The sequence below is a fragment of the Elaeis guineensis genome, chromosome 9 (genome assembly GCF_000442705.2).
Source record: "Elaeis guineensis isolate ETL-2024a chromosome 9, EG11, whole genome shotgun sequence".
Lineage (NCBI taxonomy): Eukaryota > Viridiplantae > Streptophyta > Magnoliopsida > Arecales > Arecaceae > Elaeis > Elaeis guineensis.
Window position 1 is genome coordinate 24,430,422 of NC_026001.2, and position 20,049 is coordinate 24,450,470.

The following is a 20,049-nucleotide window of genomic DNA, read 5'->3' on the forward strand; positions in this document are numbered from 1 at the left end:
TCACCAACGACTCCAAAAGTTGGTTTGCTATCTTCCAATTTTAAGCAGGGCCTTCCCGGCAGTGGCGAAGGGTTTTTTTTTTTTTTTTTTTTCGGATTCAAGGCAAAGGAGTTTTGGTGGAAATAGTCATAATGTGGGACCCCGCACCCGCGTAGAGAGATATGATGTCCGAGAAAAGAGGTGTAAATGAGAGGCCGAAGAGTGATAAATATAGAAGTGACATTATGCTGGAAATCGAGAAAGTTATTCTCCTTAACTAGCTAATATCCATCCCTTCATCCGGAACGGGTTCTCACCTTGGCCATGGCCTCCCTTCCTCTGCCTCTCTTCTTCCTCTTGCTGGTCGTCACTTACAGCTATTGTAGGACCATCGAAAACTTAGATGAAGGTTTCACAGTCGCAATGGTGAAAGACCCATTCTATATGCGAGAGAACACCACCACCAAGCTCTACTTTCTTGCCCCGACCCAGATACACCTTCGGCAGGACACAAATTCCAAATCAAGCCTTTGTGGGTGGCAGTTAGTTTTGTATTGCCTACACTCTGTTTCCTTCTATGCTGGTTAACCATAAAACGTTGCAAACGGATCGTTAGCTACAACAAGACCAGCGCCAGTCGACAGCCAACACTCTTCAGCCCAATGATCAGGCGCGCTGAAGATCTCTCCGTCTTAGAAGAGCTAGACAATGGTGGCCTCCTCCTAGAAACTATCGGTCATGGAGGGTGCGGCGAGGTCTACAAAGCTGACATTTTCAATGGTGACAGAGAGATACTGATTGCAATCAAGAGGATCATGCAACCAGCAATCGACGCGAATAAACTCTGCAAAGAAGAATCTAATCTTCTGAACCACCAGATGCGGCAGATCAGATCAGAAATCCAGACAGTTGGGCAAATTAGACATCGAAACCTTCTTCCTCTGTTAGCTCACATTCCAAGGCCCAATTGCCATTACCTTATCTATGAATTTATGAAGAACGGATCCTTGCATGATGCACTCAAGGATGTGTCAAATGGATTGAGGGAGCTACAATGGACAGTGCGGTACAAGATTGCGGTTGATGTAGCTGCTGGCCTTGAGTATCTCCACATCATGAACAGACCTCGCATAATTCACAGAGATCTGAAGCCAGCGAACATACTGCTTGATGATGATCTAAATGCTCGGATATCTGATTTTGGGCTTGCAAAAATGGTGCCAGACATCATAACCAGCGCTGAGATGAGATCGGAGGTGGCAGGAACAGTAGGTTACATTGCACCTGAGTATCATCGGACACTATTTTTTACTGATAAATGTGATGTATATAGTTTTGGAGTGACTCTGGCTGTGCTTGTCACTGGCAAGTTTCCAACTGATAATTTCTTTCAGACAACTAATGAGATGTGCATTGTAGGATGGGTTAGGACCGCGATGGCATCCAATGACCCGAGGGTGGTCATAGACCAGAAGCTGTTGGGGAGCGGCTTCGAGGAGCAAATGCTACTGGTGTTGAAGATTGCTTGTTTTTGTACATATGATGATCCAAAAGAGAGGCCTAATAGTAGGGATGTTCATCATATGCTATCCCAGATAAAGCATTAGGGTTGTTATGAATGCCTGAATACTCGAACAATATGGTTCGTTTCTCTGTTTTTGGCGTAGTGCAAGTTATCTACTACATCGATCCGTTATTTCCTCAGAGGCCGAAGGGCCTGTTTCCCCTTTCAAGTATCAATCTAACAAATCTTAACACCATTCCCCTAAAAATTCTGAATAAAAGGCTATATATATATATATATATATATATATATATATATATAAAAGAAGAATGGGATGAAATAGGTAATATTTAAATTAGTTTGGGCAATGCTAGAATGACCGAGGAAATTGTGCATCATGCTTGTAGCTACGGACCTCAGGAGGAGAGAAGGCAGCCACGGCTCTCATGAGATCCCTGAGGAAAAAGCTATGTGGTCAAGGACACGGATATTGTGTGGTCTAATAGAATTATAGAAGTAATGGAGAAAATCAAGACCATAGACCTTTGATGTGCATGGTTTTTGACCAGTCTTTGGAAAAATTACCGGGTGTTTAGATTTGGTTTCAAGACTAGGTATAGTCCACGTTAATATTCTTTGGAGAGAGGACCAAGATATTACCCATTGTAACCCCATATATGTTTAAATAAGGAAAAATTGTAGGGCTACCCTCTCAACTTAAGGTCAGAAACACCCCATCGACTTTAACAATGTTTCAAATGGGTCTTTCAAGTTTCCAAACTATTCCATATTGGTCCTCTGGCTTCCGACTAATGGACGATGTCAGCCTTGCATTGTCTATCACTAAAATACCCTTGCCTTCGTTAGAGTGTGATGGAGTTTGGAGTGCTTTGAGAGCTGTGCAATTGGTAATTCCTAATGTGGGTCATATACTAAGGGTGCTTTAAGATATATGTAGGTGGATGGGCTCTTCTAGTGAGAGCAGCTTCGAAAACTTTAATGAGAGAAACCTCAATGTCTTCATCCTCTACAGAAACCAATTCCTAATACCATATGCCCCAACCTTTTCAACCCCTCATCCTTCCCCACCAAACCATTGGAAAAAAGCCTCCCTTCACTCGCCCCGACCCAACCCCATTGAGAATACACCAGAACCCAGGTTTCTTCCACCTATAACCAACCTGCTAGCCGAAAAGTGTCTGCTCGTGATCTTGTTCCTCCCTCTTTCGGTCCCGTTCTTCCCTCATCGCGCCAGAGACCTCTTCTTATGGGTGCTAACACCATCCCTCTGGGTCGCTAAGTCTACTTCGAAGCGGATATCTTAGGAAAAGCTCCGGGAGCCCCATCTTCCTTACCCTCATATCCTAAAGCCATTATCCCATGCTCCCTCGATGCTCCCACATATTGTAACTCTCTCATGTCTACTTCTGTTTCCAAACCTAAAATTTTTTTCAAATCCTTCCCTACCCTCGGACGGAAGCTGGCTTGTGGCCAGACCTCGTAAAAAGCGCTGCCACCCGGCTCATGCTGGTGCGCCTCTTCTGTCATGCAAAAATATTGATTTTCACGCTTCCTTCCTCACCATCCATGAGCCGCTCCCCCGCGCTCTCTGCGTGAAACCCGATCGCCAATCCATCCCCCACCGTCACACCGCCGCGGACCCACCTACCTACGGAACGGCGAAGCAGCTGATTTGCTCCACTCTGACAAACTGTGCCGTGCTGAATAGTACACTTAGACGTAATCCGTCTTCTTACTACTATCATTCCCTAAACTCAATCCCTCCTTATCGTTTCTTGGCCTTTAAAAAGGGGGTTTGTTTTTGCTGTGGAGATTCAGGCCACCTCAAAGCCGCATGCAGAAATCCCCTAAGATGCTTTCGGTGCAAGAAGTTCGAGCACCTCTTAAGTGCTGTAGGGAGACCTTTCCTCCCATTCCTCAACCCTCTTCTCACCAAGTGCCCCCTCAAACCAATAGTGCATCTTCAAACCCCACCATGGAGAACCAACCGAGAGGTCCTACTGCCAAAGCTTTCCTTGCCTTTACCTTTGATATGGCTGATGCCTCCTCCTACTTAAACTGAGCCACTTTTGTCAAAGCTTTCGAAAGGCATATCAAGATCGACAATGTTTCCCTCACCCTCTCCCTAAAGCAAGAGTAGTTAGTTCCTGGACCACCAAAAATCTTCCTCATGAGAATGCATTTTTCATGGCATGCACTTCCTACGAGGCTATCCAACACTTAGTCTCATTGGGGCATATTCGGGGCAATAGTTTCACCCTGGTGGTTAACCACTAGGATCTGACCATCCAAGGCACCCAAAACAAGCTCCGGTTTAAGGTTTGCACTAGCCTTATTAACCTCCATTAATTTGCTGGAATGTAAACGTCGTTGCTAGCATTATCATTAGCTTTGGGGTCCCTTTCATGCCAGCCATTCCAATATTAACATGAAAGATCTCACTAGTTTTGACCTATATTTCCTCTGCAAAAACTTGAATCCATTCCTGAGTCCATCAAAGTTACTGTAGGGGCATTCTGCTATAGTGTCAAACTGGTGGTTAACTTCTCCTCCCTTTATAACCCGTTCCTTGATCACTCATCCTCACAAAGTGATGACCATGGTGACCTGAGAGACTCGGATTGGGAATTCTAGTTCGCTCATCCTATAGGAGCCAACCATCTGTTCCTCACCGCCGCAGCGGCAACGCCTCAGATGGGAGCTCGTCAGAAAGGCATAACCCTCAACCTGCCCCTCCCTCTCGAAGGCACAGCTCCTCTCTCCGAACGTCGACCCCTGTTCAATGCCGACAACCCCTAGTACCCTACCACCTTTGCGCAACTCCCACCCTTTACATCCAACCGAGTTGCTAAAGCTGGCTAGGCTCTTCCTCCAAGCCATGCCCACCTTTCTAGGTTCAAATTTGAATTCAAACCTCCCTCACAACAGTTCATTTCTCCTAGATCCTGTGGCTCCCTTCGACAACCCTAGCTCCTACCATTCTATTATGCCTACCCTCTGCCCGGATGAACCTAGCTCCCCCACTATTAAAAAAAACTCCCACTTCAAATACTTAGCCCCTCATCCCTATCACCCAAGCCTTGAAGTACTCTATCCTACAGAGTCTTGCCCATGCCTCGGTGCCCCCCCCCCCCCCCCCCCCCCCCCCCAAGTGCCATCTCCATCAAAAGAAGTGCCAGAATCCGATCTAAGAAACTCAAATCTCTAGGTATCACTAATCCTATCATGAAGGAGGAGGACATTCTCTTTATCAATTTTCTCCTTCGTGACATCTCCAGAATGACCAAAAGATGCGGTCTAATCCTGCTCGTGAAAGATGACGCTCCCCCTATTGACACATGAAAGCACTGAAGAGGCAACGCTGCTCCCTCCAGCCATGGTCGAAGATCTAAAGCAAGAGCCTAAAGTTGCGCCACTCCTCTGATAAATCATATATTTTTATATTTATTTCAATATTTTGATAATTAATGATGTTAACATCTTTTAAAAAATTAATTTTATAAATAAATTAATTTTTTTTACAAACATAAATAATTTTAAAAAATATAAAATTAAATATATTTATGAAAAATAGATGTCAAGCTAATTGAACAATTTAAGCATCAAAATAAATAAAGAATTAATAAAAAAAATTAATTCATATTTTTTCTATTTTTCAAGCATAAAATTCGAGCAAAATCAAACAAAAATATAAAAAATCTATTTTAAATAGCCTTTGGTGTACAGTGGACCGATCGCTCGTCCATAGAGTCAAGGGTACGGTCCAAAAAAATCTTGCAGTCCACGACGCAATGCACATGCGAGCGGATGAATTTTGCATGATCAAACGGCTGAGATCATGCCAAACACACGATCGGACGGTCTAGAACATGCTTTCCCATATGCTTTGGTGGTGGCCCACTTCTTTGCACGATCCAACGGCTGGCAACGATTACGGAGCAAGATTCAACATTGTGGTTGGTTGCCGGCTAAAAACTAAACCAGAAGAGTTTCTGAGCACTGATCAATGGTCGAAATTCAATCTTCACACGATCTATGGTCAGTATCGATCTCGACTGTGAAGGAGATAAACTGTGATTTTTTGGGCTGATCTGTGTGGTTCAAATGCGATCTAATGGTCAGAATCAAGGGATACAGGTTTAACATGATTTTGAGAGCTTTTAAGACTCCATTTGCTATCAAAAATAAATAAAAAATTCATCTATAAATAAGGAGATCCAGAATAAGAGAAAAAATAGAGAAAAATAAAAAAAATAAAAAAATAGAGAATTTACAGATCCAAGAAGAAGAAAGAGAGAGCTGGTTCGCTCACAAAGTATGAAGGAAGGAGAGGTCGTCAATCATCTTCCGATAAAGCTGTGCCGATCAACTTCAGATCCTTGTTACAGTTTTATTTTATTTTATTATTTTTTTAAATATCTTATAATTAAATTTTAATTTTAATTAATATAAAATTTATTTTATTATATTTTTAATTTTTATTTTTATTTTTATTACAAGTAGATGCTAAGATCTAGCTAGTAAATCTTAGTACCAATTTACTTTTATACTTTTTAAATTTTTATTACAAATAGAAGTCAGGATCTAAATAGTAGATCTTAGTATCCAATTTATTTTTATATTTTTAATTTTTAATTTTAACTTAAATTATTTTTTTAAAATTTTATTTTTTTATAAAATTAAAGATTTTAAATTAAAATACTATCTTCTCTGTGGATTCAACCTGACTCACTATTTCTATATTTTTTATTTTAAAAAATTAAAATTAATTTGATAATCACGATATCTTAACGATAACATGCGAGCTTATCAATTTTTGATGCGTTGCTAGGAAAGAATCAATTTTAATATTTGATTTCTTTGATTTTCTTGTGAATATAGCTTACTAATTTTTTTAATTTTTTTTATCTTTTTACAAAAAAAAAGAAGAGGAAAAGAAGGGTGAAACACTGCAAGTTGGTAAGATCAATCCTAACCCTACACTATTTTTTTTTAGTGTTAAGTGCTGCTATTTTTTTTTTCAAATTAACCTAAAATTCACACACATAAATCTAATAAAAATCACATGACAAGAGTAGAAACTTAATTGTTTAAAACATTCATCATCTTATATTTACTTTTGATGATCGCTGGAGACAAGATAAGTTTCAAGTTTGATTAATTTCATGCATATAATTTAGTTGCATAGAATCTCTTATTTGATATTGATTGTACATATTTATTTCAAATGAACTTTAGAGCAACACCCATTAACAAGATAAGGTAAAAATTTCATCACCCTTTCTTAGCCCAAAAACCACCAACCAGCATCCCGTATTAACCCAAACCTAATTAAAATTAAGTAGACATTGGCCCTAGGATCAATTGAGTTCAGTTTGAGTATTGTAGTGAAGTCAAATACAAAGTAAGTTTGAACTCACCTCTGAAACTGATGTCTAAGGTAAGAGGTTACAAAAGCTAAGTCTAAGTAGACTCGTGGTTATTTAATTGATTCTGTTAGCTTATTGACTAATCTAATTGGTGCCTAAGGCAAGCAATGGGGGAACCCCCACGACGCCACCTCTTACCTGGCTAGTTGAAGAAAGTGAGAACAGACCCAACTTGCATCTAGGCAAAGCCACTCTACATCGAAGTGTTAGGTCTAAGAAATCCATAGGTGTCTAGATTTAATTGCTTGCTCACTAGATTACAATTAATATTTAACCACAACTAATTCTTCTCATCTATCGTCTTTAGGTCTAGGATTTTTTAAGGTTCTCATCTTTAGAACCTCTCTCTTTCTTTCACTTCTCTTTTCTTTCTCTCTCTTCTTAAAAAAAAAATCTGAACCACGCACATTAGGGTTTGCACTGGTACATGTATGGTAGGAGATCTCTTTATCTGACCTAGTTAAATCTAATCCTAAAATTGAATGGCTGATTCACATTAAATCTAAAAATTAAATGACTGAAAACTTTAGAGAACTACTTAGACAGATGAAGAATATTTTATTCCTTCCACCTATAACTCATCGACTTGTATCCACTTACCTGATATCCCTGCAAGCTATTATGAGATCAAGTCGACCCTAATCCAAATGCTCCTATCTTTCTATGGGAACACCAACGAAGATCCTTACAAGCATTTAGATGAGTTCTTAGAAATCTGTTCCATGGTGAAGATTCAAAATTTTACTGATGATGCACTTAGACGGACCCTATTCTCCTTCTCACTTAAGGACAAAGCCAAGTACTGGCTTGGCACAATAGGGAGACCAATTCGAACTTGGGCTGAAATACAGCATGAGTTTCTTTAGAAATTCTATCCCATAGGTCGAATCAACACTATGAGGTGAGCCATCACTAGATTTGATCAGCTTCTAGGAGAACAAATTCATAAGTCATGAAAAGACTTAAAAAACTTCTTAGAAAATATCCACACCATGGTCTATCTAAGTGGCAAATTGTGTAAGCTTTCTATGAGGATTTAGGTGATCAGTATAGACAGATGGTAGATGCATCTTGTGGAGGTGCATTCATGAGTAAGAGTGAGGATGAAGCCTATACTTTATTTAAAATCTTGAGTAAAAACTCGATCAACCATGCTTCATTATCTTCCTATGAAAGATCGATCCCTCACCAAAAGCGGATAGAAATTTTTGAGATCAAACAAACAGACTCTAGTTCTAAGGTTGACTTGAACCTAATAGCTCGAAAATTAGATAAAGTCGACCTTCTTGTCCAGACGTTAGAACAGTTCCTAACTCTAGGTCAACAATCTCCTGTGCAATACACACCACCTCCCAATTATCAAGAGATCTATTCTATCTGTGCTAGACTAGCCCATCATATGAGTGAATGTCCCATGACTACACAGTTTTCACCTTTCATCTAAGAATAAGTTCAAGCTACCCAAGGTTACTCCAAGCCTGTCAATGACTCATTCTCAAATATATATAATTCAGGTTGAAGGAACCATGCACTCTAATTTTTTTTGGAGATCCCAACAGACTCAGGCTCAGACTCAAATTCTTTCTATGCAAAACTTTTAAAATAGCCATAATACCAGAATTATACCTATAATAGAGATCAGTCTATCTAGCTACAATATCATAATTAGGCATGATACCCACCTCCTCAACAGACCAATCTAGTCGATGATAGATTTAATCAACTCCAATAATTAATTATGACCCAACAGCAATCTATCACTAGGCTAGAAGCATAAATAGGATAGTTAGCTAAGTCTACTATGAGGAGAGAACCAGGTCAATTGCAAAGCCAACCAATACCAAATCCCAGGAATAACCCATACACCCACCAACCACTTGGATCTAGTCATCAATTCAATATCCCCCTAAGAATCCTCAATTTGAGAATGCCAATGCAATCACTGAACTTAGAAGTGGTAGAATTCTTAAGGATCTATATCAAGATCAGGTAAGAGAGGCTAGTATTTATGCTAGCCAAAATGAGAATTTGAAAGAAAAGGTTAGTACTGAGACTAACCCAATAGAAGAACCCGATCTTAGAACTGGTATTGATGTTGGTTCTAATTTGAATGAAAAAGATAAAGAAAAGAAGAGAGCGGATGAGTTACCCAAGAAATATAAACCAAGAGTCCATTTTCTTCAATCCTAGAAGCCGGTTCTTCTCGCAAAAAGCAAGGAGCATGCAACGAGAAACTAATAAAATTATTTAAGCAAGTTCACATTAATCTATCCTTCCTCGATGCGATTCAGCACGTTCCAGCTTACGCAAAATTTTTTAAGAAACTTTGCACACAAAAGCGTAAGCTGAGAATAATAGAGAGAATTATGCTGTCTGAGGATGTCAGTGCAGTCCTGTTGAACCCATTGCCTCAGAAAATGAAAGAACCTGATTTTCTTTGATTTCATGTATTATAGGAGGCATCACCTTTGATCAAGTCTTGTTAGACTTAGGAGCTAGTGTGAACCTACTTCCGACCTCGGTCTATAAAAAATTTGGGATTAGAAAATTGAAATCCATGTCGGTTATTCTGTAATTAGCCGATAAATCTGTAAAGACACCATGTAGTCTGATCGAGGATGTCTTAGTTAGAGTGAATCAATGTTATTTTTTAGTAGATTTTCTCATACTTGATATGGAATCATCCCAAGAGTTGAATCAAAATCTCATAATTTTAGGACGTCCATTCCTGGCTACTATCAATGCTAATATCAATTGTAAAACAGGAGCCATGGATATTTCTTTTGGAGATCAAAAGATAAGAATTAATACTTTTAATGCCTCAAAATATACTCAGAAGGAGGAAAACTACTCAATAGTTGAATTAATAGATGAAATAGTTGAATCAGATTTCTTCTTAAAATTAATAAAAGATATTTTTCTGGATGAGCCTATTGAAGAAACTCAAGTTCAAGAGGTAAATATCCTGCTTAATTCACCCCACCCATCTTATCCGCTAAAATTTATCAATTCAATATTCGACACGGGGTAAGTAAGGTAGAATCGACATGGTCTGGCTGAATATGATAAACTTAGTATTTTTGAGAAGCAATCCAGCTTCTGCTTTTTGATATCTTTTATATTTTATTTAGGTTAATCGAGTCTTGCTTAGTATTTTTTGTAGGGATTTAAAGATAATGTTGGCTAAGTTGAAGAGAGAATAAATTTTAAAAAGACTTCTGGATCAGGTGACATCTCTCATTTTTTTTTCTTTTAGTATGCATCTTTATTTTTCTTACTCCATTAAGGACAATATCGATTAAGTTGGGAGGCAGAATAATAATTTTTTTTTAAATTTTTAGGTCTTGAGTAAGTTAGTATTTTATATTTAAGCACCTAATTACACTTAAGAATTGAGTTAAATCAAGTATTTTTTAAAAAAAATTGATGCACGAACTAGTGAGTTTGTGAGATATTGAGGGATCAAGTATTAAAAAAATCCAATAAAGAGTTAACTGTAGAACTTAAATAATTTTTTTTGAATATTTTTAAATTTTTTATCAGTATCAAAGAAGAGTTTACTTCCTATGGCTTGTGTAGGATAACTATATATTTTTTCTATATAAAAATAAAATAAAAAAAAAGAGAGAAAAATTTTTTAAGTACTTCATGCTGAGTAACTAGGCCTCTTTGTTAAGCAAGCATTGAGTTTCACATCAAAAGATATGAAGGACAAAGAAGCTTTGTTGTAAAGCTAGTTTTAACTCGTAGTCTATTTGATTTGAGTAAATAAATCTAAAGGATATTTTATACTTAGTGCCCTAAAGCCATTTAGTTCGGGAGTCATTGGCTGAAAACTCGCTACATGGGTCAAACAGAAGCTTAAGGGTTAAAACACTCAATAATAGTATAATATTAAAAAAAATTAATAAATAAAAGATGGAAGTAACAATATATTTACCCATATGAAGGTTAATGATTTGGAGATAAAGGTAGGAATAATTTAGAAAAAATTTAGAAAAAATTTAATGTTCTTAGCTTAACTTCATATTGATTAGAATTAATACTCCAATGACATATCTCACTCACGCTCTACTGAACATCAATGGTCTTTTTTGAAAATTACCTGATAAATTCAAAACTCTAAGTTAAATGGTACTTAACTCTAGATTCTTTCTTTACTCAAGGATGAGCAAAGTTCAAGTTGGGGGGTGTGATAAGTTATATTTTTATATTTATTTCAGATATTTTTGATAATTAATGGTTTAACATCTTTTAAAAAAACCAAATTTCATAAATAAATTAAATTTTTTTATAAAAATAAATAATTTTAAAAAATCTAAAATTAGAGCATATTTATGAAAAGTAGATGTCAAACTAATTAAGTAATTTAAGCATCAAAATAAATAAAAAATTAATAAGTAATTTAATTTATATTTTTTTTTCTATTTTTCAGGCACAAAATTCAAGCAAAATCAAGTAAAAATATCTAAAAAATTATTTTAAATAGCCTTCGATGCACGGTGGACCGACCGCTCGATCCACAGAGTCAGGGGTGTAGTCTATGATACGATGCATAGGCAGATGGATGAGTTTTGCACGATCGAACGGCTGAGATCACACCAAACACACGATCAAACATCCAGAACGTGCTTTCCCATATGCTTCGGTGGTGGCCCACTTCTTTGTGCGATCCAACAACTGGCAATGATTCCTGAGCGAGATCCAATGGCTGTGGTTGGTCACCGGCTGAAAACTAAATTAGAAGAGATTCTGAGCGTTGATCAATGATCGAAATTCAATCTATCATGCGATCTGATGGTCAATATCGATCTCAACTGTAAGAAGGAGATAAACTATGATTTTTTGGGCTGATCTGGGTGGTTCAAATGTGATCCAATGGCCAGAATCAAGGGACACGAGTTTAATATGATTTTGAGGGCTTTTGGGACTCCGTTTGCTATCATAAAAAGATAAAAAATTCATCGACAAATAAGGAGGTCCGAAAATAAGAAAAAAATAAAAAAATAAGAAAAAATAAGAAAAAAATAGAAAAAAAATTAAAGAGGTTTAGAGATCCAAAGAGAAAAAAGAGAAAAGCTGGCTCGCTCCATGGAGTATAAAGGAAGAATGAGAGGTCGTCAACCATCTTCCCAACAAGACTGCACAGTTCAATTTTAGATCCTTATTACAGTTTTATTTTATTTTATTTTTTTTAATTTTTTTATAATTAAATTTTAATTTTAATTAATATAAAATTTATTTTATTATATTTTAAATTTTTATCTTTTATTTTTATTACAAGTAGATGCCAAGATCTAATTAGTAGATCTTAGTACCAATTTATTTTTATATTTTTTAAATTTTTATTATTTATTTTTATTACAAGTAGAAGCTAGGATCTAAATAGTAGATCTTAGTATTTGATTTATTTTTTATGCTTTTAATTTTTATTTTTTGACTTAAATTATTTTTTTTAAAATTTAATTTTTTTTATAAAATCAAAGATTTCAAATCAAAATACTACCTTCTCTGTGTATTCGACCTAACTCACTACTTTATATATATATTTTTAATTTTAAAAAAATTAAAATTAATTTGATAATCATGGTGTCCTAACGACAACATCGCGAGCTTATCAATTTTTGATGCCGTTGTCGAGGAAGGCACAAATTTTAATATTTGATTTCTTTAATTTTCTTATGAATATAGCTTACTAACTTTTTTGATTTTTTTTATCTTTTTGTATCAAAAAAAAGGAGAAGAAAAGAAGGGTGAAATGCTTCAAGTTGGTGAGATCAATCCTAACCCTACATTATTTTTTTTTTAGTATTAATTGTTGCTATTTATTTTTCAAATTGAGCTAAAATTCATCCACATAAACTTAATAAAAATTACATGACAAGAGTAGAAACTTAATTGTTTAGAAGCATTCATCATCTTAGATTTACTTTTGGTGATCGCTGGAGACAAGGTAAGCTTTCAAGTTCGATTAATTTCGTGCATATAATTTAGTTGCATAGAATCTCTTGTTTGAAATTGGTTGTGCATATTCATCTCAAATCAACTTTAGAGTAACACCCATTAACAAGATAAGATGGAGATTTCATCATCCTTTCTTAGCCCAAAAATCACCAACCATCATCCCGCATTAACCTAAGCCTAATTAAAATTAAGTAGACGTTGGCCCCTAGGATCAATTAAATTCAGTTTGAGTATTGTGGTAAAGTCAAGTGCAAAGTAAATTTGAACTCACTCCTGAAATTGGTGTATAAGGCAAGAGGTTACAAAGACTAAGTCTAAGTGGACTCGTGATTATTTAATTGGTTCCGTTAACTTACCTGACCAATCTAATTAGTGTCTAAGACAAGCAACGGGAGGACCCCACAACCCCACCTCTTACCTGACTAGTTGAAGGAAGTGAGAACAGACACAACTTGCATCTAGGCTAAACCACTCTACATCGAACTATTAGGTCTAAGAAACCCGTAGGGGTCTAGGTTTAATTGCTTGCTTACTAGATTGCAATTAACAATTAACCATAACTAATTCTTCTCATCTATCATCTTTAGGTCTAAGGCTTTCTTAAGGTTCTCACCTTTAGAACCTCTCTCTTTCTTCCTCTTCTCTTTTCTTTCTCCCTCTTCTTAAAAAAAAAAAAAGAAATCTGAACCACGCACATTAGGGTTTGCACTGGCACATGCACGGTAGGAGATCTCTTTACCATGACCTAGTTGAAACTAATTCTAAAATTAAACAGCTGATTCATGTTAAACATAAAAATCAAATGGCTAAAATCCTAAAGAACCACCTAGGCAGATGAAGAAATATTTTATTCCTTCCACCTATAACCCATCGACTTGTATCCACTTATCTGATATCCCTGCAAGCCATTATGAGATCAAGTCGACCATAATCCAGATGCTCCCATCTTTCTACAAGAACACCAATGAAGATCTTTATAAGCATCTAGATGAGTTCTTAAAAATCTGTTCCATGGTGAAGATTCAAAATTTTACTAATGATGCACTTAGACCGATTCTATTCTTCTTCTCACTTAAGGACAAAGTCAAGTACTGGCTTGGCATAATAGGAGACCAATCCGAATTTGGGTAGAAATGCAGCATAAGTTTCTTAAGAAATTCTATCCCATAGGTCGAACCAACACCATGAGACGATCCATCATTGGATTTGCTCAGCTTCCAAGAGAATAAATTCATGAGTCATGAGAGAGACTTAAGGAACTTCTTAGAAAATGCCCACACCATGATCTATCTAAGTGGTAAGTTGTTAAAGCTTTCTATGAGGATTTAGGTGACCAGTATAGATATATGGTAGATGCATCTTGTGGATGTGCATTCATGAGTAAGAGTGAGGATGAAGCCTATACTTTGTTGGAAATCTTGAGTGAAAACTCAATCAACTATGTTTCATTATCTTCCTATGAAAGATGGATCCCTCACTAAAAGCGGATAAAAAGTTTTGAGATCAAACAAACAGACTCTAGTTCTAAAGCTGACTTGAATCTAATAGCTCAAAAATTAGATAAAGTCGACCTTCTTATCCAGAAGTTAGATCAGTTCCTAACCCTAGATCTACAATCTCCTATGTAATATACACCACCTCCCAATTATCAGAAGATCTGTTCTATCTATGCTAGCCCAGTCCATCATGTGAGTGAATATCCCATGGTTGCATAGTTTTCATCTTTCATCCAAGAACAAGTCTAAGCTGTCCAAGTTACTCCAAGCCTGTCAATGTTTCATTTTCAAACATATATAAACCTGGTTGGAGGAACCACCCTAATTTTTCTTAGAGACCCCAACAGACTTAGGCTCAATCCAAATTTTTTCTATGCAAAACTTTCAAAATAGACCTCAATACCCGAATTATGTCTATAATAGAGGTCAGCCTAGTCAGTCTACCAGCTACCATTCACAATCAGCCATCATACCCACCTTCTTAATAGACCAATCTAGCCAATGATAGATTTAATCAACTCCAACAATTGATTGTGATCCAATAGCAATCTATCACTAATCTAGAAGCATAAATAGGACAGTTAGCTGAGTCTACCATAAGGAGAGAACTAGGTCAATTGCCAAGCAAACTAATACCAAATCTCAGGAATAATCCATCCATCCACCAACCACCTGAATCTAGTCATCAATTCAATATCCCCTTTAAAAATTCTCAATTTGAGAATGCCAATGCAATCACTAAATTTAGAAGTAATATGATTCTTAAAGACCCATATCAAGATCAGGTGAGAGAGGCTAGTACTGATGCTAGCCAAAATAAGAATTTAGAAGAAGAGGTTAGTACTGAGACTAACCTAATAGAAGAATCTGAGCTCAGAACTGGTACTGATGGTGGTTTCAATTTGAATAAAAAAGATAAAGAAAAGAAGAGAGTGGATGAGTTATCCAAGAAATATAAACCAAGAGTCCCATTTCCTTTAGCTCTAGAAGCCGGTTCTTCCCACAAAAAGCAAAGAGCATGCAATAAGGAACTAATAAAATTATTTAAGCAAATTCATATTAATCTACCCCTCCTCGATGTGATTTAGCACATTCTGACTTACGCAAAATTTTTAAGAAACTCTGCACACAAAAGCATGAGCCGAAAATAATAAAGAGAATTATGCTGTCTGAGGATGTCAATGTAGTCCTGTTGAACCCATTGCCTCAGAAAATGAAAGATCCTGATGTTCCTTTGATTTCATGTGTTATAGGAGGTATCACCTTTGACCGAGCCTTGTTAGACTTAGGAGCTAGTGTGAACCTTCTTTCGACCTCGATCTTTATATGTAAAGATCTGAGGATGAAAAGACTTCTAGATCAGGTGATATCTCTCCTTTTTCTTTTTCTTTATATGCATTATTTATTTTTTTTACTCTATTGAGAATAATGTCGATTAAGTTAGAGGAAGAATAATAATTTTTAAAAAAAAAATTAAGTCCTCGAGTAAGTTAGTATTTAGTATTTAAACATCTGATTACACTTAAGAATTGAGTTAAATTAAATATTTTTTTAAAAAAATTGAGGTACAGATCAGAGAGTTTGTGAGATATCGAGGGATTAAGTATTAAGAAAACTCAATAAAAAGTTAAGTTTAGAACTTAAACAGCTTTTCTTGAGTATTTTTAAATTTTTCTACCAGCATCAAAAAAGAGTTTACTTCCTATCGACTTGTGTAGGATAACTATATATTTCTTTCTATAAAAAAATAAAATTAAAAAATAAAGAGAAAGAAAAATAATTTTTAAATACTTCATACTGAGTAACCGGACCTCTTTGCCTAAGCAAGCATTGAGTTTCACATTAAAAGGTATGAAGGACAAAGAAGCTTTATTATAAAGCTAGTTTTACCTTGTAGTCTGTTTGATTCGAATAAGTAAATTTGAGGATATTCTATACTTAGTGTCCTAAAGCCATTTGGTTCGGGAGTCATTGACTGAAAACTCGCTACATAGATCAAACAAAAAATTTAAAGGGTTAAGACACTCAATAGCAGTACAACGTTAAAAAAAATATATTAATAAATGAAGGATGGAAGTAAAAATAAACTTGCCCATATGAAGGTTAATGATTTGAAGATAAAGGTAGGGATAATTTAGAAAAAATTCAGAAAAAATTTAGTATTCTTAGCTTAAGTTCCACATTGATTAGTATTAATACCCCAATGACATACCTCACTCACGCTCTACTGAATATCAATGGTCCCTTTTAAAAATTACTTGATAAAATTTAAAACTCTAAGTTAAATAGTACTTAATTTTAGATTTTTTTTTTACTCGAAGATGAGCAAAATTCAAGTTGGGGGATGTAATAAGTCATATATTTTTATATTTATTTCAGATATTTTTGATAATTAATGGTGCTAACATCTTCTAAAAAAATTTAATTTCATAAATAAATTAAATTTTATAACAAAAATAAATAATTTTAAAAAATATAAAATTAAAATATATTTATGAAAAATAGATATTAAGCTAATTGAGCAATTTAAGTACTAAAATAAATAAAAAATTAATGAGTAATTTAATTTATATTTTTTTTATTTTTCAGGCATAAAATTCAAATAAAATCAAGCAAAAATATCCAAAAAAATCTATTTTAAATAGCCTTCGGTGCACGGTGGACTGGCCGCTCGATCTATAGAGTCAAGGGCACGGTCCATAAAAAATCTCACGATCCATGATGCGGTGCACAGGCGAGTGGATGAGTTTTGCACGATCGAACGGTTGAGATCACGCCAAACATGCGATCGGACGATCCAGAATGCACTTTTCTATATGCTTCGGTGGTGGCCCACTTCTTTGCGCAATCCAACGACTGACAATGATTCCTAAGTGAGATCCAATCGCTATGGTTGGTTGCCGGCTGAAAACTAAATCAAAAGAGATTTTGAGTGCTGATCAATGGTCGAAATTCAATCTATCACACGATCCGATGGCCAATATCAATCCCGACTATGAGAAGGAGATAAACTGTGATTTTTTGGGCTGATCTGGTCGGTTTAAACGTGATCCAACGGCCAGAATCAAGGGACGTAGATTTAACATGATTTTGAGGGCTTTTGGAACTCCATTTTCTACCAGAAAAAGATAAAAAAAATTTACTTATAAATAAAAGAATTCAAAAATAAGAAAAAAAATAAAAAAAATAAAAAAAATAAGAAAAAATAAGAAAAAAATTAGAGAGATTTAGAGATCCAAGAAGAAGGAGAGAAGTTGGTTCGCTCCACAGAGTATGAAGAAAGAAGGAGAGGTCGTTAACTATCTTTCCGACGAGATTGTGCTGATCAATTTCAGATTCTTATTATCATTTTATTTTATTTTATTATTTTTTTATATTTTTTATAATTAAATTTTAATTTTAATTAATATAAAATTTATTTTATTAAACTTTTAAATTTTTATCTTTTATTTTTATTACAAGTAGATGCTAAGATCTAGTTAGTAGATCTTAGTACCAATTTATTTTTATGCTCTTTAAATTTTTATTATTTATTTTTATGGTAGTTAAAAGCTAGGATCTAAATAGTAGATTTTAGTACCTGATTTATTTTTTACGTTTTTAATTTTTATTTTTTGAGTTAAATTACTTTCCTCAAAATTTTATTTTTTTATAAAATTAAAATACTGTCTTTTCTATAGATTTGACCTGACTCACTATTTTTTATATATATTTTTTAATTTTAAAAAAAATAAAATTAATTTGATAATTACGATGTCCTAACGACAATATTGCGAGCTTATCACCCTCCCAGTTCAAAGGGTGCTTGTTTCTACCCATCACCTCTGATGATGTCTACCCATCGCCTATGATGTCTACTCCATCTAGATCTTTTAAGCTTCGATTTTGTATTACTCCACCTTTTGGTCTTGCGATGGTGCCTACTTCTCCTTGAAACCCTGAGGCGAAAGTCAGTTACCTCCCGTTATTGATGTTTTGTATGTAGTTCCTGAAACAGAAGTATCATGCCTCACCTTCTTTCCCATCCTTCTATCATGTGTCTTCAATCATGCATAGACAGGCACTCCATTAGAGGACCACCAACTACAAGACTACCTCCCTTATGCCGTTGTATCCTTCAGAAATTACATGTGGATCCTTTTCTGTTATATTGCTCCAAAATTACTCTTTTCTTGTTTATCTCCCATGACAGTTTAGAATTCTTATTATAATGAATCTCTATTTCGAGGAGTTTGTTTTTTTCTTTAAAAGAAGGCCGCGGCATCCTTCTTTGTGAAGAGGGTGCGAGTGCTTGGAAGAGGTTCCAGGGGCTTTTGTGCGGGTTTGCTCCCTGGCTTTCTCCCACTGGTGCTCTTGTGCGGGTTTGCTCCCTGGCTTTCTCCCGCTGGTGCTCTTATGCTGGTTTGCTTCCTGGCTTTTTTTCGTTGGTGCTCTGTTGGTGTTCTACCTGTCTTCTTCCTTCTCGATTTCACGGATGCCCTGTGCTGATGACCGAACGCTTCTTCGATTGGTAAGGAGGTATTCATCTTGATTTTTTGCCGAGGATTGAGAAAGGTATCTTCACCTCAGGTATTATCTTACCTTGATCTATTGTCGAGGCTGAGATTGGTAGTCCGATTGGATCTTGGTTGCCTTCTATTCGATACTCTGTTGCCTTCTTGTTGGTTTCGGTTAAAGGTATCTTATACCTCATATTGTACCTATTTTTTGGGATGGATTTATAGTGGATTGCTCCTCCTCCCCGTGGATGTAGGCCTCTTGTGCCGAACCACGTAAATCTTGATTTCTTTATCTTTGTTTATTTATGCCTGCAATGTGTTTGGTGAATTGTCTCAAAGAGATTAGATTTTAGATCAAAAGCCTAGGTCGATCCAATCCGGTGCACGTGGCCTCAACAATTGGTATCAGGGCTCTTGGATGGCTGGTGACAAGAAATAAAATTTTTCAATGGCTAATGATTCGACGTCTGTCTCTCACTCCACCACCATCAGGCATGAAGTGGCCGTCTTTGATGGCACGGAAGATTTTTCACTATGGATGGTAAGGATGAAATATTTGTTGGTTAAAGAAAGTGTTGCAAAAGTCCTTAAGGGTATGGATTCAATCTCGGGAGATAATGAAGCTGCTAAAGAAGAAATTAACGAGAGAGCCCTAAGAACTTTATTTTCAGGTTTAAGTGATAAAGTCCTACGCAATGTTGTGAAACTAGATACAGCCAAAAGTGTATGAAAAAAACTAGACAGTTTATATATGGCAAAATCCCTGACTAATAGATTATATTTGAGGAAAAAATTACACACATTTCGTATGACAAAAGGAACTTCACTTAAGGATCACTTGGATGAGTATAATAAGCTCCTGCTTGATCTAGTAAATGTTGGTATCGATGTAGATGAAGAAGATAAGGCTTTGATTCTAATTTACTCTTTGCCTAAGTCCTTTGAGCATATTACCACTACCATGCTATATGGAAGAAAAATAATAAGTCTTGAAGAAGTAGAAGCTACTTTGTTATCCAATGAACTTAGATTAAAAGTACAACTTCAGCATCAGGCTCAGACTCTAGCTCAAGGTCTTACTGTTAAAGGTAGAGATGAACAGAAAAAAGGAGGACAGGATAGAAGTAAGTCCAAAAATAGATCAAAGTCTAGGCCCA

The 20,049-nt window shown here is 35.9% G+C and overlaps 1 protein-coding gene across 1 annotated transcript; it reads left to right on the plus strand.

Moving 5' to 3' along the window:
* Positions 1 to 209: 209 nt before the first annotated feature.
* On the plus strand, positions 210 to 1,679 carry LOC105031935 (leucine-rich repeat receptor-like serine/threonine/tyrosine-protein kinase SOBIR1). Its single transcript, XM_073243489.1, has 2 exons — positions 210 to 388; positions 433 to 1,679. The coding sequence occupies exons 1-2, from the start codon at positions 304 to 306 to the stop codon at positions 1,584 to 1,586; spliced, it is 1,239 nt and encodes a 412-aa protein (XP_073099590.1). The 5' UTR covers positions 210 to 303; the 3' UTR covers positions 1,587 to 1,679.
* The last annotated feature ends 18,370 nt before the right edge of the window (positions 1,680 to 20,049 follow it).

Bases quoted from the DNA above. Each gene is read 5' to 3' on its own strand.
- LOC105031935 (XM_073243489.1), top strand. From the start codon at position 304: ATGGCCTCCCTTCCTCTGCCTCTCTTCTTCCTCTTGCTGGTCGTCACT. The intron at 389-432 runs GTTTCACAGTCG...TATATGCGAGAG, and splicing joins CATCGAAAACTTAGATGAAG to AACACCACCACCAAGCTCTA.